General features: G+C 42.6%; 2 protein-coding genes across 14 annotated transcripts in view; one reads left to right on the top strand and one right to left on the bottom strand.

The window, feature by feature from the left end:
- Positions 1-17,764, top strand: part of LOC119557099 (glutamine-dependent NAD(+) synthetase) — a 38,036-nt gene that overhangs the window by 209 nt on the left and 20,063 nt on the right. Inside the window, exon 2 of the mRNA XM_037869676.1 lies at positions 11,186-11,313. The gene's annotated coding sequence lies outside the window, so the exon portion shown is untranslated. The remainder of the gene's footprint in view (positions 1-11,185; positions 11,314-17,764) is intronic.
- The window catches only part of LOC119557097 (cytosolic carboxypeptidase Nna1), a 28,151-nt gene continuing 10,573 nt past the window's right edge, over positions 187-17,764 (bottom strand). For 2 of the 13 annotated variants that reach the window (XM_037869667.1, XM_037869662.1), the window contains exons 2-16: positions 12,942-13,120; positions 9,283-9,435; positions 7,949-8,933; positions 6,815-7,622; positions 6,469-6,742; positions 5,787-6,067; positions 5,350-5,509; positions 5,121-5,279; positions 4,875-5,042; positions 3,742-3,857; positions 3,468-3,603; positions 2,741-3,379; positions 1,771-2,345; positions 1,277-1,654; positions 187-1,219 (exon numbers count right to left, since the gene is read on the bottom strand). In XM_037869667.1, coding sequence (XP_037725595.1) covers positions 415-1,219; positions 1,277-1,654; positions 1,771-2,345; positions 2,741-3,379; positions 3,468-3,603; positions 3,742-3,857; positions 4,875-5,042; positions 5,121-5,279; positions 5,350-5,509; positions 5,787-6,067; positions 6,469-6,742; positions 6,815-7,622; positions 7,949-8,933; positions 9,283-9,435; positions 12,942-13,120 — 5,816 coding nt within the window. In that variant the 3' untranslated portion in view covers positions 187-414. Of the gene's footprint in view, positions 1,220-1,276; positions 1,655-1,770; positions 2,481-2,740; positions 3,380-3,467; positions 3,604-3,741; positions 3,858-4,064; positions 5,043-5,120; positions 5,280-5,349; positions 5,510-5,786; positions 6,068-6,468; positions 6,743-6,814; positions 7,623-7,948; positions 8,934-9,282; positions 9,436-12,941; positions 13,121-17,764 lie in introns of those variants that run through there. The other 11 variants (XM_037869668.1, XM_037869665.1, XM_037869666.1 and 8 more) reach the window with 10 other exon arrangements.

Below are 17,764 nucleotides of genomic sequence, written 5' to 3'. Positions count from 1 at the left end.
GGGGGGCTCCCGATTGCCGGACATGTGCGTAATTGATTTTTCGGTCAGCGCGGTCAAGCATTATTTATTTACTAAACTTACCATCCCCCTTACTCCTCTTACCACCAAAAATTACCACTTTGTTTTTTTGGTTTTATTGCAAATCTCAATAGAAAAACTTCCAGCGGAAAAAAAAAACAACACACGCACACTAGGACTTTCAACATTATTTTAGGGATTAACTGTAGGTACAGAGATCGAGATTACATATATATGCATATAGAGAGGGTCTATAGAACTATCAAATATTTAGATAATTTAGCTAATCATTTCCTTATCGTCTTTTGCGTAACAAAGATGGGAGGGGAGATTTAATTCGACTAAAATTTTGAACGAAAGTAGTGGGGGGTTTATCTGCCGGATCTGTTGGGAGCACTACTTGGGTGCTCCGTTGGACAAAGTGCGGGATTTGCGCTTCTTCAGCTTGGTCTTCACCTTCCGCACCAGATTCACGGTGTCCAGCGAGATGCCAGTGGAGGATTTGTTGGCCTGGACAGTGCCATTGCTGCGTTGATACTGCATTTGCCCGGAGGAGGAGCCCAGGGCGCCCGTGCTGCTCTTGGCCTGCAATCCGGCCGCATTCCTCATCCGCCGAGAGCTGCCACCACCTGGCATATTGGCCGGCTGTTGGACGGCCGTGATCACCAGGCCGCCGGTCTTGAATTTGTTGGGTGCTCGTCCTCCGCCGCCGCCGCCGTTGCCCTGCATGTGACCCATCACTCCGGCGGAGTGCATCCGAGCGGCCACGGATCCGGAACCGGCTCCACCCTGGCCCTTGAACATCATGCGCTGGTGCTGCTGCTGATGCATGTATTGCTGCTGCTGCACCTGCTGCATTGCGGATCCTCCGGCGCTGTTGCGACTCCGGGCAAATCGTGTCACCAGCTGCGTGGTCTCCGCGATCTTCATCATGCTGCTGGACTTGCGCTTCACCTTGCCACCCGATTCGCCTGCCACCAGATTCTGGATGGCCTTGGCCTGACTCGTGCCCGCCGACTTCCTAACGAGATGCATGGGCTTGAAGGCTTGCTGCTCCCGGTCACGGTCACGGTCACGATCCCTTGAATGTAGCGTCTGCTGATGCGGATCCTCCACCTTCAGCAAGCGTTGCGCTTGCTGAGGCTGGGAGCGCTTGTGCTCCTCCTGTTGCTGCCACAGAAGAAGCTTCTGGGAACATGCACTGCCGGAGAAGAGGACGTTTTGAATTTTGGATTGATGGATAAGGCCAAACACTTACTTGAACAGATCCACTTGCTCCAGTTTTCTGGGCTTGCGTGGTGCGCCCATAAAGGCGGGTGGGACGCCCATGGCGATGCCACCGGAGGCAGCTGTCGGTGGCTCCCTGCCACTGGAAGTGAACATGGTTCGGTTCTGGCCACCACCACCTCCACCTCCTCCTCCACCACCACCGCCTGCGCTTCGTATGGCCGTTGTGGTGTTGGCCATTTGGGATCCTGCTATCGAGTGACCCTTGTACCAGGCCAGTGGACGCCCATCTGCATCACCGTGCGCTCCTGTCCAGACTTTTTTCTTCAGCGAGAGCTTGAGCTGCAGGTCATCCGCCGTTTGCACATTGCCCTGCCTTTGGGGAATGAAATTGCTCGGGACACCACTCCTAAAACACCATAAAACAAAACAATTTTCAATGGCAATTCATCTTGCTGAAGAATTCGCGTTTTAAAGCTATCATATGATGCTTAAGAACTCCCGAAAGGAATACAAAATACCCACCTTCTGGGTGGCGGCTTGGTCATCGCCTTCATCGCTGGCTTCGATTCGCCCATGTAGAAGTTGGCCGCCTTGCCCTGACCACCATGGCTCCCACTGGGTATGTCCTGCTGATCGAGGTTGTGCCACGAGTAGGTGCGTCTGGCGGATGTCCCAGTTCCGCCCGCCTGACGTTGCATCATGCCAATGTGATGGCCACCCGTGTCCAGTTCGGGGGCAGTGCGGGGTGTCAGCTTGTAGACATCCAACTTCTTGCCACCACCGGGAGTGCCGCTCTTCGAGGGCGTGGTCACGATCAGTTCTGGCGGCATGTGGGCCGCCTTCGGTTTCTGGACCACCGTATCGCCAATTTCCTCAATGTACCGCCTCTGCAGATCGCTCTGGAGCAGCGTGTGCCGAAGCGGAGCCACTGCCCCATAGCCATTTTGTCCGGTCGTCGGCGAGTGCTCCTCGTCGTCGGTGGAGAAGTGCAGATCCGAGCCGGGATCCGTCGTGGGCAGGTCCAGAGTGGTGCGCACCACCTCGCCGCGCTTCTTCGGTGGCTTGTTTCTCACCTTGGTGCGACGCGCCTGCGTGGACTGATTGGATTAGATGTGGGAGATTCGAGGCGAGATTGGAATTTATCAAGTTAGTTGTGCTTGGGTGCCAGGTGGTGCTGTGCTCCACAGTAGAGAAACAAACTACGTAAGTGGTAACTTCCTTAGGTTTTTCATCTGTAAATATCATCGATTTAATTCAGTTTATAGGGTTCTCTTTTGGGTTCCGATTAACTTATGAAGGTGTCCAAAAATATGCAGAGACGTATGAATCGTTCGGTATTGAAAATATATTGCGTTGAATACTTTTGGACACCTTTCTATATGATTTCAAAACCCTAGTGATTTCCGTATAACCCTCATTTCTCTATGCTTTTACCCCAAATACTTAAATACCTCTTGATAAGAAATAGAAAATGGAATGGCATGGCATATACCTTCTTTCGGCGGTAGATGTAGATGCGCCGGTTGGCCAGCCACAGCCGGAAATTTCGATCTACGTGCAATTTCTGATTGACCACCGGCTTCCTTTTCTCCGTGGGCATAAACTTTTTCTTTTTGCCCGTTTTCTTGGCCCCGCCACCGGTTGTCTTGACCTTTCGGGCGCTCTCTTTTCCGGTTCCGGTTCCTGTCCCTGTTCCGGTGCCTGATCCAATTGCTGATCCGATTCCGGTGCTGGCACTGGAGCAGTCGGGATCCCGTTGGGATTCAGATTGCGAGGAATCCATGCTATCGGTACTATCGGAACTCTGAGCTCCTGGCGGCTGGCCTCCTCTCTTTACCGGTGGCTTTCTGGCCAACTGCCTACCCGGATTCGGCTGTTGGGTCGCACTGGTCTCTATGATTGAAGCTGCGGTTTGACTGGTGGCCACGGAAGTGGTATCACCAATGGTGGTGCCACCACCAGCAGCTCCTCCTCCTCGCAGACGTTTCCCAGTCGGAGTCGTCTTGACAGGACCCATTTTGTGACGCCTCCGTTTCAAGGTGGTCAGTGTTTTGAATTTGCGCTGAAACAGCGGCGTAAAGTAGATCCTGTCCAGCTCGTGCATCACTTTGCGCATGCGTCGCATGCGGAACTGAGTTTTGGAATGGGAAATAGGTGGTAATGGGGAATAGGGAGTGCAGAGGTGCAGTGCAGGAGGAGCTAAGTCGAATCCCACTTACCTTTCGGATCTCGTGGATCACCTCCGGCGAACTGGGCGGTGCTCGGGTGGGGGCACAACAGGGTCCCTCCAGATCGGAGGCAGTTATCGAGTGCTTGCCCTCATTATCCGAACTCGAGCTGCAGTTGCCCTCGTCGCTATAGGGGTTAGGATTAGTAGAGATTAGTATCAGTTAGTAGAAATAGGGGGGATTTTAAAGGGTATTTCATTTGGTTTCTAAACCACTTAGCCCCTCTCCTACTGATTCCGAAACATCCATCTAGGGATGAACCCACCTTGAGTAATCCGACAGAGGGATATTTAATGGCTCATCGGCACTGGAGCCTTCTCGCATCAGTCTTTCGATAATTTTGGATCGTAGCCTGTCCTGTTGTTTGAGTAAATTTAAAATCTATTGTAAATGTTAATGCATTTGGATTAGTGAAAAATCATACACTGGCGAAAAGGAAAAAAATTAAATATATGTTTTGGATTAAGGTTGTAAAAAAATATCAATGTGAGTGTGCAGAATAATCAAGCAGTTCACTAGAAGCAGTTTGGTAAAAGCTAAAGTGAAAGCGAAAAAAACTTAAGGCTAACCAAAAGACAACATAAATCATATGGTAGATATGGTATTTATTTCAAAAAATAATATTTTCCGGTTATAATAATACGGTTACGCTTACGGGCTAGCAACATCGAAAGAAACGCGAATTATAGTTAAAGTGACTAGGATATAAGAATAAAGAGCTCGAGTGCCTGCTGGCGTTGCTGTGCTGGGTGTGACTATCTCGTTACGTTTGTGCGGGATCAAGTGGAACAGTTGTATTATAAAGATAGGTATATAGATAATCCAAGAACCCATTGCGTGGATAGGATGTCCGCTTTTTGCGGCTCTATCCACGCAACTGGGTGCTCAAAAACATTAGAAAAACTGCGGTACGCGCAAATAGAGAGCATTCAAATTAGTTCAATTCACAATGCCTCACATACAGAATCCCCGATTGGATCCATATGCTGATGATATATGCCCAGATATACCCTATGCTATATCTGTCATATAACTTCTGTGGCTCTGGCCGATGTGTGATTGTTGTGTGTTGTTTGGAAATTTTCTTGGATGTAGAGTTACGAAGAGATGTTGAGATACGGTTATGGATTTGGGATTTCAATTCTGGGTCAGCACAGCAGCGCTTTTAGGACAAACCGCAGGCAGCGACGAGTTGGCGACAATAATTGCGATTACATTTACGCATTACGATTAACAATTTACGATACACGATATACGATTATAACAATCAACGATAATTGGCACAAGTTTACAGAAAGGAGCGTGTGTTTAGGGTTGTGTGGATCGAATGGAACCTTCCTAGGAGACACTTTTCTCCACAGAACGTTTCACTTTCAGTTTGTCGTTCATTATACATCCCTGATCGGCCATTTTCTGTAATTTCAATGCTTTCTGTTCGCGTTTCTCGCGTTTTCTTATCTTTTTGATTTGTTTAAACAACTTTGCGTGCCGCTTTACTTTGTTCGGATTCTCATCGCAGTAGTCCAAAAGTGTCTCACAAAATGCTCGTCCCATGTGCTCGTAATCCTGAAAGGTTTTTTGGGATTTTAAATTACAATTAAGTTGAGTGAGTTTCCAATTCATGGATGGTTAAACGACACCTACCTGCGTGTTGAAGTGCGTCCCCTTGCGCGATCCCAACGAGGATCCACCGAAGGAGGCCTCGATCGTATAGCTGTTGGTGATGCCCAGCATCCAGACCACGATACGCCCGGTGCCCTCCTTGCTGCGCTGGATCTTGAACTTGCAGCTCTCGAAGGAGAACTGCGAATCGGAAATGGATATATTCAGATACTTAAATGGGATAGTGGCAGTCTGGCTCCAGGATTCTCACCCGATCCGCACTGTTCTTGTGCAACATCAGCGGAAAGACCTGCTCGGTTAGCTTCTTCTCCGGGTTGCGTTTGTTCTCACAGCCATATATGAATATGTTGTGCTTTCGTGAGTGAGCGTGCATATCACAGTACATGGCCACGCCGCATTCCTCAATCAGTCTGTAAAAATTAATACAAATTGAATGGAAATCTAATTTTAATTTTTCTAAAACAAATCCCAAAACACGTTCTCTAAATAGTTATCGATATCAAAATAGAGACGAAGTGTTCTGGGTTGGTTTAATTTCTCTCATTTCAAAAAAGGGACTAATTTCTTCTTGATTTCAAGAACGATTCTTCTCGAATATGTAAATAAAAACATTTGATCTTAGTTTCCTTATCGTTGTTAAATTTTTTAGGTGTTTTATAAATGGTATTTTAAAGCCTTAAAACTCACCTTCTAATCATGGCTTTGGTATACCAAATGGATGGATATGTCTCGCGGATGACCGTGCGATACTGCCGGTTGAGGTCCTTGCCGGTCAGCGAGTTTCGGGTGTTGCCCACAATGACTCCGTCCGGATTCAGCATCGGCACCAACTTGAAAATGAACTTATGCCGCAGCCGCTTGGCCACCGTAGTGTCTCCCGTGATGAAGTCCATCAGACCCTTCATCATCCACGAGGCAGGCGTCTCACTGGGATGCACACGGGCCGACACCACAATCGATTTCTTTCGCTATATAAGATTACGTGCAATTAGGAAAAACAAACGATAAAGCCTTTAGAAACTGAGTTGCGAGGATTTGTTTAGCAAATTATATTATATAATATTTTAATGGTTATATATTTCATGCAAATAGAAAGTTGTTAAAACCCAGTGAGGATTTGGTTCGCCCTTTCCTTTTTTCTCTGCAAATGTTCCCAATTAAAAAACTTAAAATTATGTTTGACACATAGTTAATTATAACTTTTACGACTTTTGCAAACGACTTTGTTTTCGCATAATTAAGGGGCAAAATGAATAATATTGTTTGCCGAAAACTGTTATGCAAGCTGTTTATCTAAGCACAACTTTTGGAAACTGGTTGCCAAAGTTCGTCTGCAGATTAATGGCTACAAGATAAGGGGGTAACTCACCCGCATGTTCTCCTCGTTGGAGGAGGGTGCCGTCACGGTCAGGTAGTAGACATTATTTCCCGCCAAGGTGCGGCAGAGCAGGCGTAGCTTGCAGAACTTCGACTTGACCGGATGGCGCTGGATCTCCATGAGGTAGTCCTGCAGGTCGCTGTAGGTGTACGGATAGCTGTGGGCGAAGAACACGGTGTCGTCGTCGTGCTCGAACTCGATGGTGAAGGTCAGTGTGTACGTCGAGTTGTCCTCGTCGTCCTCGTTGGCGCTATTGCTGGCACTTCTAAATAAACATTTTATTTGATGTAAGTTATGAGTGAATCTCTTAAATTCTTATAAGCTAGCCTACACTTACTCATCGTCATTCCGGTAGTAGCAGATGTTGGCCCCGCATCTCCGCCAGCCCTCGCTCTTCTCCTTGGCGCCCAGCGTGGAGTACATAACTGGCTGCATCCCGTCGTTGTAGAGGCTGTCCGACTTGACCAGATTGACAATCGAGAAGCGGTACAGCATCTTGCGCCTGGTGCGTCGCACACGAAAGTAAAACCACTGCTTCGAGCGGCTGGTGTAGAGATCGGGTCGCAGGTAGAGCTCGTAGTAGGTGGGCGTGATTTGGACCGCCTTGGCCAGGTTGCCGCTCTCGAAGCGCGATTCGAACTCCAGGCCATCGTACTCCTCCGGATTCATTGGATGGCAGTTGGTCACGAAACGGGCCCCACCGACGGCCGATCGGCTAAACTGTGCTTGGGTTAAATCGGAGCACAGAAAGGATTGCGACGAAGTGGTCGTCGTCGTCTGGTTAGTACTTGCAAAGGAGTTAAGGGTGCCGGTCGTCTCCTGGCTGGCTGTTGAATTCAGCAGCAGCTGCTGATCCCTGCTCAGCCGGAAGACGTTATTCCCGACCGGGGACGAGGTGCGAGTGCCCATCGAGGTGCCAGTGGTAGTGCCCGCTCCCATTCCCATTGGCATGTCATAGCCACCTCCCCTGGCCGATTCGTCCTTGCCGCCTAGACAACCGTCCTTGTCGCGATGGCGACCTCTGGCGAGCGCCGCTGCCGACGCCGCCGCTGCTGCCACTGTGGCCGCATGGGTGTGGGGTATCGCTCGTAAAGGGGGCGACTGGCGGCTCTTGATACGACTGTTATCCTGCTGCTGACTACCAGCTGGAGGGGTGATTGGGTTATTCTGGGTATTATTACAGTATTTATAGTGAAAGCTCTTTGAGGGACGTTTAAGAGCATTTTATCTTAGTTTTGTACTACGAAATTCGGAATGTGATATAACCCGCATTATCCTACTACCTATGATGAGAGCTGCTGTCCCTCGAAACAGAGCTTTCACTTTTTTTAGCCTTATAGTTTTTAGTTGAAGCGATTGATGTCTAATAGATTATTGTAGACTGTTTGTGTAAAGCTATAACTAATGTCAAGAGGTATTTAAGCTAAGATCGCTCCAACTAGAGTACCAATCAGAGAAATCCCTCGCTTACAGCCAGCCAGTCTGCTCCTGCTCTCGTCTCCCACCAAAGTTTCGGTATCCGATACCGATCCGGAACTGGGACACGGACGCTTCTCGGCGCCACCAGCTAGCCGGGCCGAATTGCTACCCAAAATTCGGTGCAAACCATCGCCACTGCCCGAATTTTCCGATTCCGATTCGGATTCCTCTTCTTCTTCGCCCACACCCGAACTACTGGTTTCTTCGGAGGAGGTACTATCTCCATGACGATGACGATCGTTGGCCATTTCCCTTTTCACCACCGCACCCTTGCTAATCCCCTTTCCGGAACGCGACTTGGGTGCCACAGCTGCGGATCGATTCTGGCGGGCACTTCGCTCGAAGGCCACCTCTAAGCGGGCTATATTCGTTTTGGGCAACTTGACGGGGGCAACGGCGTATTTGTTCGATACCTTTTGGGATCCCGAGGCGGGGACCAGTGAGGGATCATCACAGTCTACGATCCGGTCGATCATCGCCTTGGCCACATTCTTTCCGAACTGACTGAGGACATAGCGCGGCGAAGCGGGCTTGTATTCGCTGGTGTTGTTCTTCCAGATATCATCAATATCGCTGGGATCCTTGCTCGCCTCCGAACGGCTGGCTGCTCTCGAATTTCGGGCCGTACCACCGCCGCCAGGAGTGACCACCGCTGCCTGTTCCTGATAGCGTTTCTTCTTCGCTTCGATGAGATCCTTAATGATGGCCTTCTCCTTGGCCTCACCGTGACCGCCGGAGGTATCGTACTCATCATCGTAGTAGTCATCGTTGTCGTCTAGGGACGCACTCGTGGATCGATTGTCCACGTTGTTGATCATCTTGGACACGCTGTTCAGTTTGCCGCGGGCACAGCCACCGCCCCCCGCCAGTCGCATGGGCGTGGCCCTGCTGGGGGGCGTGGAGTCCTGGCGGGAATCCGAGGAATAGTCCGATTCGTCGCTGGACTCATCCTCCTCCTTCTTTGCCTTGGGCTTTTCCTGTATAGTTGTGTCGTCGCATTTAGTTTATACATTTTCACATAGCCTCAAAAGCGGGTTAGTTTTTTATCTCCCCATATATATTTTTTTATGGATAAACATTCCCCCAGTTAGTGCAGGTGCAAGGTGCAGTTAGTACTCGTAGTTTCAATGATTATTTTCGAAATCGTTTTGCAAAAAAATTATATAAATTGCTCTATCCTTGACTACATTTTCTTTTAAAAAATTGAGTGATAGATGTTTAGATATTTAGGATAATAGGAAATAATCATACAAGCTGACCAACAAATCAGATATGCAAATCGAAATCGAGTAAATCCTGTGAAAATATAGTATAAAGGATACTCACGTAGTTGACGGCGCTAATTGGACTGTAACTGAACACTACGATGCCATTCTCCTCGCCCACAGGCCGTGGCTTTAGCTCGTTTCCGGTCGGAGCATTGAGGGGCTCCGGCGTAGCGGGCACGTACGGAATGTGTGTGATGCGCTCCTCGATGACCTGGATGGGAATAGTAAACCAAAAGAAATAATCAGTATAAGTATTTCTTTGAAAATTTCAGTTTTTCTAAAAACGCGAATTCTTCAGAGTCTTCTAATATATGGTTAAACTTTGTGTGGCTTAGCTCATTTCGAAAGCATTACCTTAGGAATTATTTATAGATTACAATTTAAAGAATCACTTTGTCAATTGCCTTAGATTTACCATTCTATATAGTTCCGATAATTGCTGTGGCACCCCGGTTGTCTTTTCAAGGTTTAACCAATTAAGGACAGTGATATTTCGATTCCATGCCACAGATGTGGCTCGCAACGAAAATTCTCAACGTTTTGTATGTCCATGACAAGGAAATTGAATTGAATGTCATACAGAGTTACTATTACATTTAAATTCCCTGTCACCGATGACGATTTGCTTTGTGCCCGGCTGTGCTCAGCTGCCCACTCCTTGTCATCCTCCCGATATCAAGCCCTATATTTCCACTGACTTTTTGCCTGTCCTCAGTTGAGGCTTTGATGTTCTTTTACTGTTGTTCTTGTCATCGTTATGGTTCTGCCCACAAGCTTGAGCAGCTTATTTGTTTAGCCTTTTTGATATGCTTACACATGTAAGACGGGCACAGTGGGTCAATAGTTATTTTCGAGTGAAGAAAATATTATAAAATATTTAAAATGAAATAATCTAGAGCCCCTAAAAAATGCAAATGATCTATTTCCCAGAATTAAAAATCATTTACATTTTTTTGAACTTAATTTAACTTTGTAAACGGATCAATTTACTTTCGCAGGCCTCTTGCTATATGTACTTATACGCAATGTGGTCGCATTAACAAGCATTTGGCATAGACCCCCTTTTTTCAGATATGAATTATAAATATCAAGATTGAATACATTATAAAAGCGAACAAACACTTTGACATTAATTGGTATACATGGCGTATGAGTAATTTGTATCAATATCTGTAGTTTTAAATGTTTTTAACTTTATAGAAATCTGTTTTCTGAAGACCCACTATTCCCCTTAGTATTTAAATAATGATTTGACTTTTTAAGAACTCAAAATTTCTTCAAATATGTATTCTTTCTAAACTTTGAAAGTTTTTTTTTTTTACTTTTTCGCACACTGTGCAAAAACAGGACGATAAAACATGCAAATCTGATACACACACACTCACACAACGATTTGCTGGCAGTTGTGTGTGTATGACGGCTTAATTGAAACATATCAGAGTCAGTTCTTGCAACAATGCCCTCTCTTTCTGCAGTCACTACACCCGTCTCTTTCTCCCGTCACTACACCCGTCTCTTTCTCCCTTTTACTCGTATTTTGTGTCAGAGGATTTGTATTGTTTATTTTTTGGCTCACTTTAATGCGGTTTTATTTATTTATGCTTTGATTGTACGTATGATATCAAACTAACTAATTAGCTTGTTTATTCTGCCCTACGGCTTTTGCTTGTCCGCTGTCGTTTGCAGCTAATGTGAACCTCTCGTTTTCCTGGTAATGAAAATGTGCAAAAAGAATAAAAAAAATAACAAAAACTTTTTCATGCCCATTGCCAATGCCAGTGCCATTGTGGCAACAACAACAAAGCGATTCAATTCAACACCGAAGGCGTTTTTACGAATTTCACTTTTTATTTGAGTTAGCATTTTGGACGTCATGGCCAAAAGAAGACGAGGGAAAGACTTTTCCCAAAAAAACTTTCTTGACTTCTTATTTATTTTTGCTCTTTTAATTGCATTTACAGTTTGCCGAACTTTTCGAGCGTGCATGTGTGTGTGTGTGGGTGCCTGGAGCCTTAAAAAAAGAGGAAGCAAATTAACGGTAAAACGGAGGCGAAGGTAAAGAGCAAGCAGGACGGCTATAGCAAATGTGGTGAGTTTGGATTTTTAAATTTCAATTTAAATCAGCATACACTTAAAGTAAAAAATGTTTTAAAAAAAATTTTTTTTTTAAATTTTTTTTTTATATAATTTTTTTTTTTTGCCAAATATGGTAATGATAATATAGATTGACCTTTGAGAATATAAAAATGAGATTTATTTATTTATATATATTTATATACTGCTAGCAATTAATTATAAACTAAATGCCTTTAGCTCAGCTTAAAAATAAAAAAAAAAAAAAAAAAAAAATTAGATATTAGATGGCAATTATAAAATAAAGTTAAATTTACATTGTTCCTATACATTAATGAACCTTTGGTATTCCGTTAAAAACGTTTTGAACTTTTTCAATTACCAAATTTGTATTGAATTTATTTTAAAAAATTTTTTTAGATATTAAATTTTTACTTTTAAATATATTTTTTCATTGATGTGAAAGCAACTTTGTAAACTTTTTTCTTACATTTTTTTGTTCTCATGTTTAACCATGTTAATTGACAAGGAAATGTTGGGCTTCCTTTGTTTTTTCGATTTATTCGAATTGCGCCACAAATTGCTCAACAATTGACCTCCAATTGATTCATTTGCCGCTCTCCCCCCACCCCTTTTCCGCCTGTTTAATCAATCAGTTGGCCAATTTTGTGTTTGACCCCTGGCAGCCGAACCCTTCCGCCCGAAAACCCCCCTCCCTAGCCGCCCCCATAAATCGCTCTCATTCAGCGGCTGACGGGGCGTATGTGTAATGTGTAATATTTGCCCAACACAATTTGGCAGCGCGCATCGTATGCAAATCGAGTACAAATAAATAAAATCGATTGTTAACAATGCTAACGACTTGGCCAACAATTAGGTAAAGGAAAAAAGCAAAAAAAAAGCAAAAAAAAAAGCCAAATAAATAAAATCTCAAAGCGGAAACGAAAGGATTTTCATTGCACTTGGCGAGCGTTTTTACCGCATGCCATGGGTTAAGCGGGGGCGGCGGTGGGCGTGGCCTAGTGTGTGCACCTTTTATTGCAATTTGACCTACATAAAAGCAAGATGGTTGAGGGGCACCACAGTCCCACTTGTCTAAGTCGAACTATCACATGTCGAAGAAAATCTATTATTTAAAAATAAAAACGAAACAAAATGTTTCTAAATTTGTATTCCAAATAAATACATTTTATAAATATATTTATTTTATTTTTATTTTGTTTTAAGGGAACATTTTATTAGAGTATTTTGTATTGATAAATACTCTTTACGACATTTAATGCAAAGTAATTTGTTCGAATTTGTAATGAAAAATGCATAAACCAATTTAAATTAGTTCGACTTAGCGAAGTTGGCCTGTGATTTCTTTGGATTTGCGGCTGCTCCTTTAAAAGCCTTCACCCCATTAACCCCCATGCCACTCGGATTTTATATGCATTAATATTTATGGGGAGCGGCACGCATGTCCTGGGATATCCTGACGAGGCAGACGAGGTGCGTGTCAAAGGCATTGAAGCTCATCCCCCCAACCCCCCATCTAAATCTAGAAATCTAGGACAGCTTAGCCTTAGCCTCCGCCACGTCCCCATTGATTTGGGGTATTTAGGATCTGGAGTCTGGCGTTCGTATCAAGGGATTACCCACCTGACATTCCACCGGCCATCTGGGGGCCTGCTGTGAGCAGTCATTGTCCTTGTCCTTCGGCAGGGCGAAGAGATCGCGCGGTTCCTTCAGTCGAGCAATCGGTCGCAGGGTCTTCTCATCCGTGTTCACAACCAGCTGATTGGTCTTCAGGCCCTTCGATAGGAAACTGCCAAGGAAGCCTGAAAAAAGGAAATTAGATATATAATGTGAAGATAATCTTTAATACTAATAGTAGCCTGTCATAATAATGTCCTAAAACCGCAAATAGCTCCAGGGAAATCACTATTATGAGTATATTAAGAACAATATAGGGGTTCTCTAACCACTGGTTATTATACCCAAACAAAAAACGTTAAATTTATCTGAATTACGAAAATATTGATACAAGATCTCAAAAATCCAAGCTTATTCTGAATATATAGAGAGTTCTTTAACCACTGGATATTATATGGCAAACAGTAACGTCAAATTTATATAAATTACAAATATGATAAGATACAAGATCTCAAAAACCCCACCTTATTGTTTATATATTAAGAACAATATAGGGGTGTTCTTAAACCACTGGTTATTATACGCAAACAAAAAACAAGAAATTGATATATATTACGATTATAATGATACATGATCTCGGAAATCCAGCCCCTAACACGATCCTTACCTTTTAATCGCCTTAATGGTTTTTCAACTGAGGATCGTAGCACTGGAGATCTCTTGAGTGTGCCAAACTTATAATCGTAAACTAGGGATCACTGATCGCGTGTGAGATTTTGCCAACTTAAAAACCGAAATAAAAATGTTCTCAATTTAAAAACGAACTTGCTTACAGCAACTGAGATGTGAAAGATATAGAAAATCGCCCGATATGATGTTCAAGTCAAGGCCTGTGTGTTTATGTGTGTTTATGAGGGGGTGGTTCAGTGGGTCGGCAATTATATAAACATTTGTCGTGCCAAAAAAAAAAGTTGTCTCCACCTCCAGCGGACAAATGTTTAGAGGGTAGGCGCAAATCGCCATTAATATGGCCTAAATTAGCGGCATTTGGCGACTTTTGTCAACAGCAATTAATTGCCATGTGTGCGGGGAAAGCCCCCTTTTATCCCGATTTTTCTTGAAGTAAAGTTTTGTATGTGCAAAACATAGATATATTTCGTTTTCATTTCGCTTCTTGGAGCGTTTCCTTACTTTTTCTTTTCTTTTCTGTTTTTCCCACCAGTGCAACATATTTTGTTAATTAATTTTTGTTTTCTTTGTTGCTTTCTTTGTGTGTCTGCTTAGTCGGTTTTTTTATTAGCACATAAAAGCTGATTTTGTTTTCTTTTTTTTTTTTTTGTTTTGTGCCCCTCATTGGCTTCTTTTATTGCAATTTTTCGCTGGAAAGTCGGAAAATGTCGGAAAAAAGGGGGTGGGCTAATGTCTGGCAACTGTGAATTTTCGGGGGCTTCCAGTGAAAAAGTTTTTCCGCAGCAGCCAACCATTTAGAGCCTGTCAAGTCGATTAATATTGCTAATAATATTCGGCTTTTTTACTTTTTATGTTTATGGCACGCGGGGATTTTTAATAGATTTGCATGTGGCTTATGTTCGCATTAAATTTAAGGCCATAAAATTTATGCACAATTTATGAGTTTGCTTGATTTTGCATTCAAAGATTCCTTCTGTACCATGAATTATAATAACCCATTGTTTAAATTGCTAACAAAGAAATGACAAAGGGAAAGATTCGTAACAAAGAAAATGGTATATAATAGGATATATGTATATACTAAGAAGGGAACTATTATTATCATAATATTATTTCAGAATTTTTGGATTGCTTAAAATGTTATATTATTATTTCCGATTCCGTTTTAAAGTACCACACCTCTTGAACTAACATTTTCAAGAGTTCCGTTTGGTGTCTTCTGCCAATTATTTTGGGAGCTGTCGAGGGGATTATTCAGTTGATTTTTCAGTGGAGGCACTTGAGCACAAGTATGTCAAATTGTTCATGGCTCATTTTGAATGGTTCTATGTGAAATACACTGCGAGAAATGTTTACATTGGCTTATTCGGTTTGATATGTAACTTTGAAAAAATAAACATTCTTAAAAACAAAACGTAGGTATATAAATAAGCAATATCAAATTGATGTCAACAGCTTTTAAAATGGGCTTTTTGCTTTGTGTTGTTATGAATACATATCTATGGTTTGCCATTTCTTTAAAGTGTGTTCGAATATATACATATAGCCATTTAATTTGATATTCTTACGATATAAACAACTGTTTGTTGGCATAATAATAATAAGTAATACCATTAGATATAATATATATATAAGATTTTTAGTAATATAATATAATTATTATATCACAGATAGGATTTGGTTACCTATCTTTATTGCTGAATTATTTATATTTTCCTTCAAATTTCTTTAAAACAATGGTATATTAGAGCTTTTCCAAGAATATTACATGATACATTCGAATAGCATTGCTATTAACAAATATTTGAGTAACAACTTATAGATCATATGTAAGTATTAAATTTCTTTTGTTAGGACACATTGTAGTTTTTGAAAGCACATTCAAGCTCAAGATGTACATAGTACTTTTCGCTCTGTGTAACCCCAATAGATCCCAAGAAATCCCAAGAAATGTTCTTACCGGCACAGAATTCAGAACCCGCTCCTCCAAACGATCTCGAAAGCGCAGAAAAAGACGGGCGATAAAAGCGAAACGGAAACAGAGGAGGACGCTAAATGTGGTGGGTGGCGGGGGGCGTGAAAGGGGCGTGGAGGGGCGGCCCTCGCACAGCTGTTTTTGTACTACCCGATTTTTGTTGCCGTTTTTTGTTATTTGCGATTTTTTTTGCTTTTTCGACAAACGATGCTCAAAATTTGTGGCACTCGAACAAACAGAAAAAAATAAAACAAATCTAAAAAGAAATAGCGATACAAAACCGATATAGACAAGCTATAGAATACCGATTATATGGCGGCACACTTTTCGAATATTTTTTTAGGGGAACTTTTAAATGTTTTTGAAGTTCAGTTTTGAAATTTCGATTTGGTAGAGTCTGCTACTTGGAGTTTCTAGGTTTTTTCTTCAAAAATATGATTGCGTTTTGACTTTATTACGCTTGAATTTTAAATTTGTTGTAAGATTTCAAATGTTTTCTTTAAAATTTTGTTATTTTTTGTGTCGTTTGCCGTTGCGCGTTTTGTTGTTGACTAAAACAGAAAACCCAAGCGAATGGGGAATGCTCAGCGCTGCCGCCGTCGCAGCCGACGTCGCTGTCGGCGTCGATGCCTGCGAATATTATTTAATGCGAAAGAGCAGGAGAAATGGCATGGGGTGAGGGATGGCGAGGGGCAAGGAATGGCCAAGGAGGAACACGGTAGAGAGAGAAAGAGTGTGGGAGAGAGCTTTGGCACTTTCGCTGCCGACGCAAGCTTGGCGCTCAGCTGTTCTCAAGAGCAGCGTTATCCTGCAAGTGTGTGTCTTGCTGCCCATTGTTATTGTTTGGCGGAGCTTTTGCTTTAAGTTTTCCAGTTCCAGCTGTTTTGGTGATGTGTGTGAAAGAGAGAGGGAGAGAGAGAGAAGGACTCCTGTGCGTGGGTGATCTTCAATAAATACAAATGCAAAATTCCCAAAAATGGACTCTCATTAACCCAAAAAAGATTAACCCTTAGAGCGACTTTCGGTGTATTATGGACTATTAATAATTAGATTAATTAGTTACAAAAGTAATTTAAAAATTCCAATAAATTAAATTTAATTCTATACAATAAATTTAACATTTTATCTAGTGTTAAATGTTAGAAATAGGTACTTTTTAAATTTAATTATTATTAAAAAAAAGAAAACCTTAAATTTCCCTATTTATTTGCTTTTTGAAATCGCACTTATGAGCACTTGAGCTGTTCCCACAAAGCAAAATCCACCACTCAAGCACTTCAGCTGCAGTTTAAGTGGAATGACAAAGCTCATTCGGCGACCTTGACCTTTCACCCCACACCACCCCCCGGCACGTGTGATGTTTTTATTATTGTTGATTTTAGATGTGCTCTGTTTGCGTTTGGACCGCCATTTGGCAAGCTTTAAATGACATTTGTCGCCTGGATTTGTGGTCTCAGAATTATTTCTTAAAGGTCATAGGTTATACTGAGTTTGTGATTTTGAATTTGTATACCTTTTAGAAATTTTTTTTTACAGAAATGCAGTTATATTATTTACATACTTTCATTTAATATATAAAAAACAGCTTTCATAAAATATACTAACATTTATTTATTATTTAAAATTTTAAGCTAGCTTATTAAAAAATCTCTGTGTAAATTAAGGTAGCATTGAATTTTCATTCGATTTGTTAGCCTTTGTTCTCAATATTTTGCGTTCATTCATAGCCAAGCCAAAAAGAGAAAGGGGAAAGCAGAAGAAAGGGCCAAAATAGAGGGGAAAGCTCTCTCCCTCTCTCTCTCTACCCGCTTTCAATTTTCAATTGTTGCATAGAAATAACAGACGCCTCGCTGCCGAAGAAGACAGCAGGAATTTGGCGTTAATTAAATTTTTATGCTCAAATGCAGGCGGCAATCGAGAGGCTGAGATCTGCGGACCGATCGCCTCTAATTGCAGCCTTTGCATATTATTTACTTAAATTGTATTATCATTCGTAATATTTATGGCATTTTGTTTATCCCAATCGCAGGCATTCGGCCAATGCCTTTGAGGCCGGATCCCGAAAACCAAAAACCGAAATCTCAATCCGTGTAGCGCAATATTTCTGCCACCCCACAATATTTCACAATTTTTATTCGGCATTTTTTCTCGCCCGTTTTCCTAG

Source organism: Drosophila subpulchrella, chromosome X (genome assembly GCF_014743375.2).
Source record: "Drosophila subpulchrella strain 33 F10 #4 breed RU33 chromosome X, RU_Dsub_v1.1 Primary Assembly, whole genome shotgun sequence".
NCBI lineage: Eukaryota > Metazoa > Arthropoda > Insecta > Diptera > Drosophilidae > Drosophila > Drosophila subpulchrella.
This window is presented reverse-complemented; position numbering and strand designations above follow the sequence as displayed.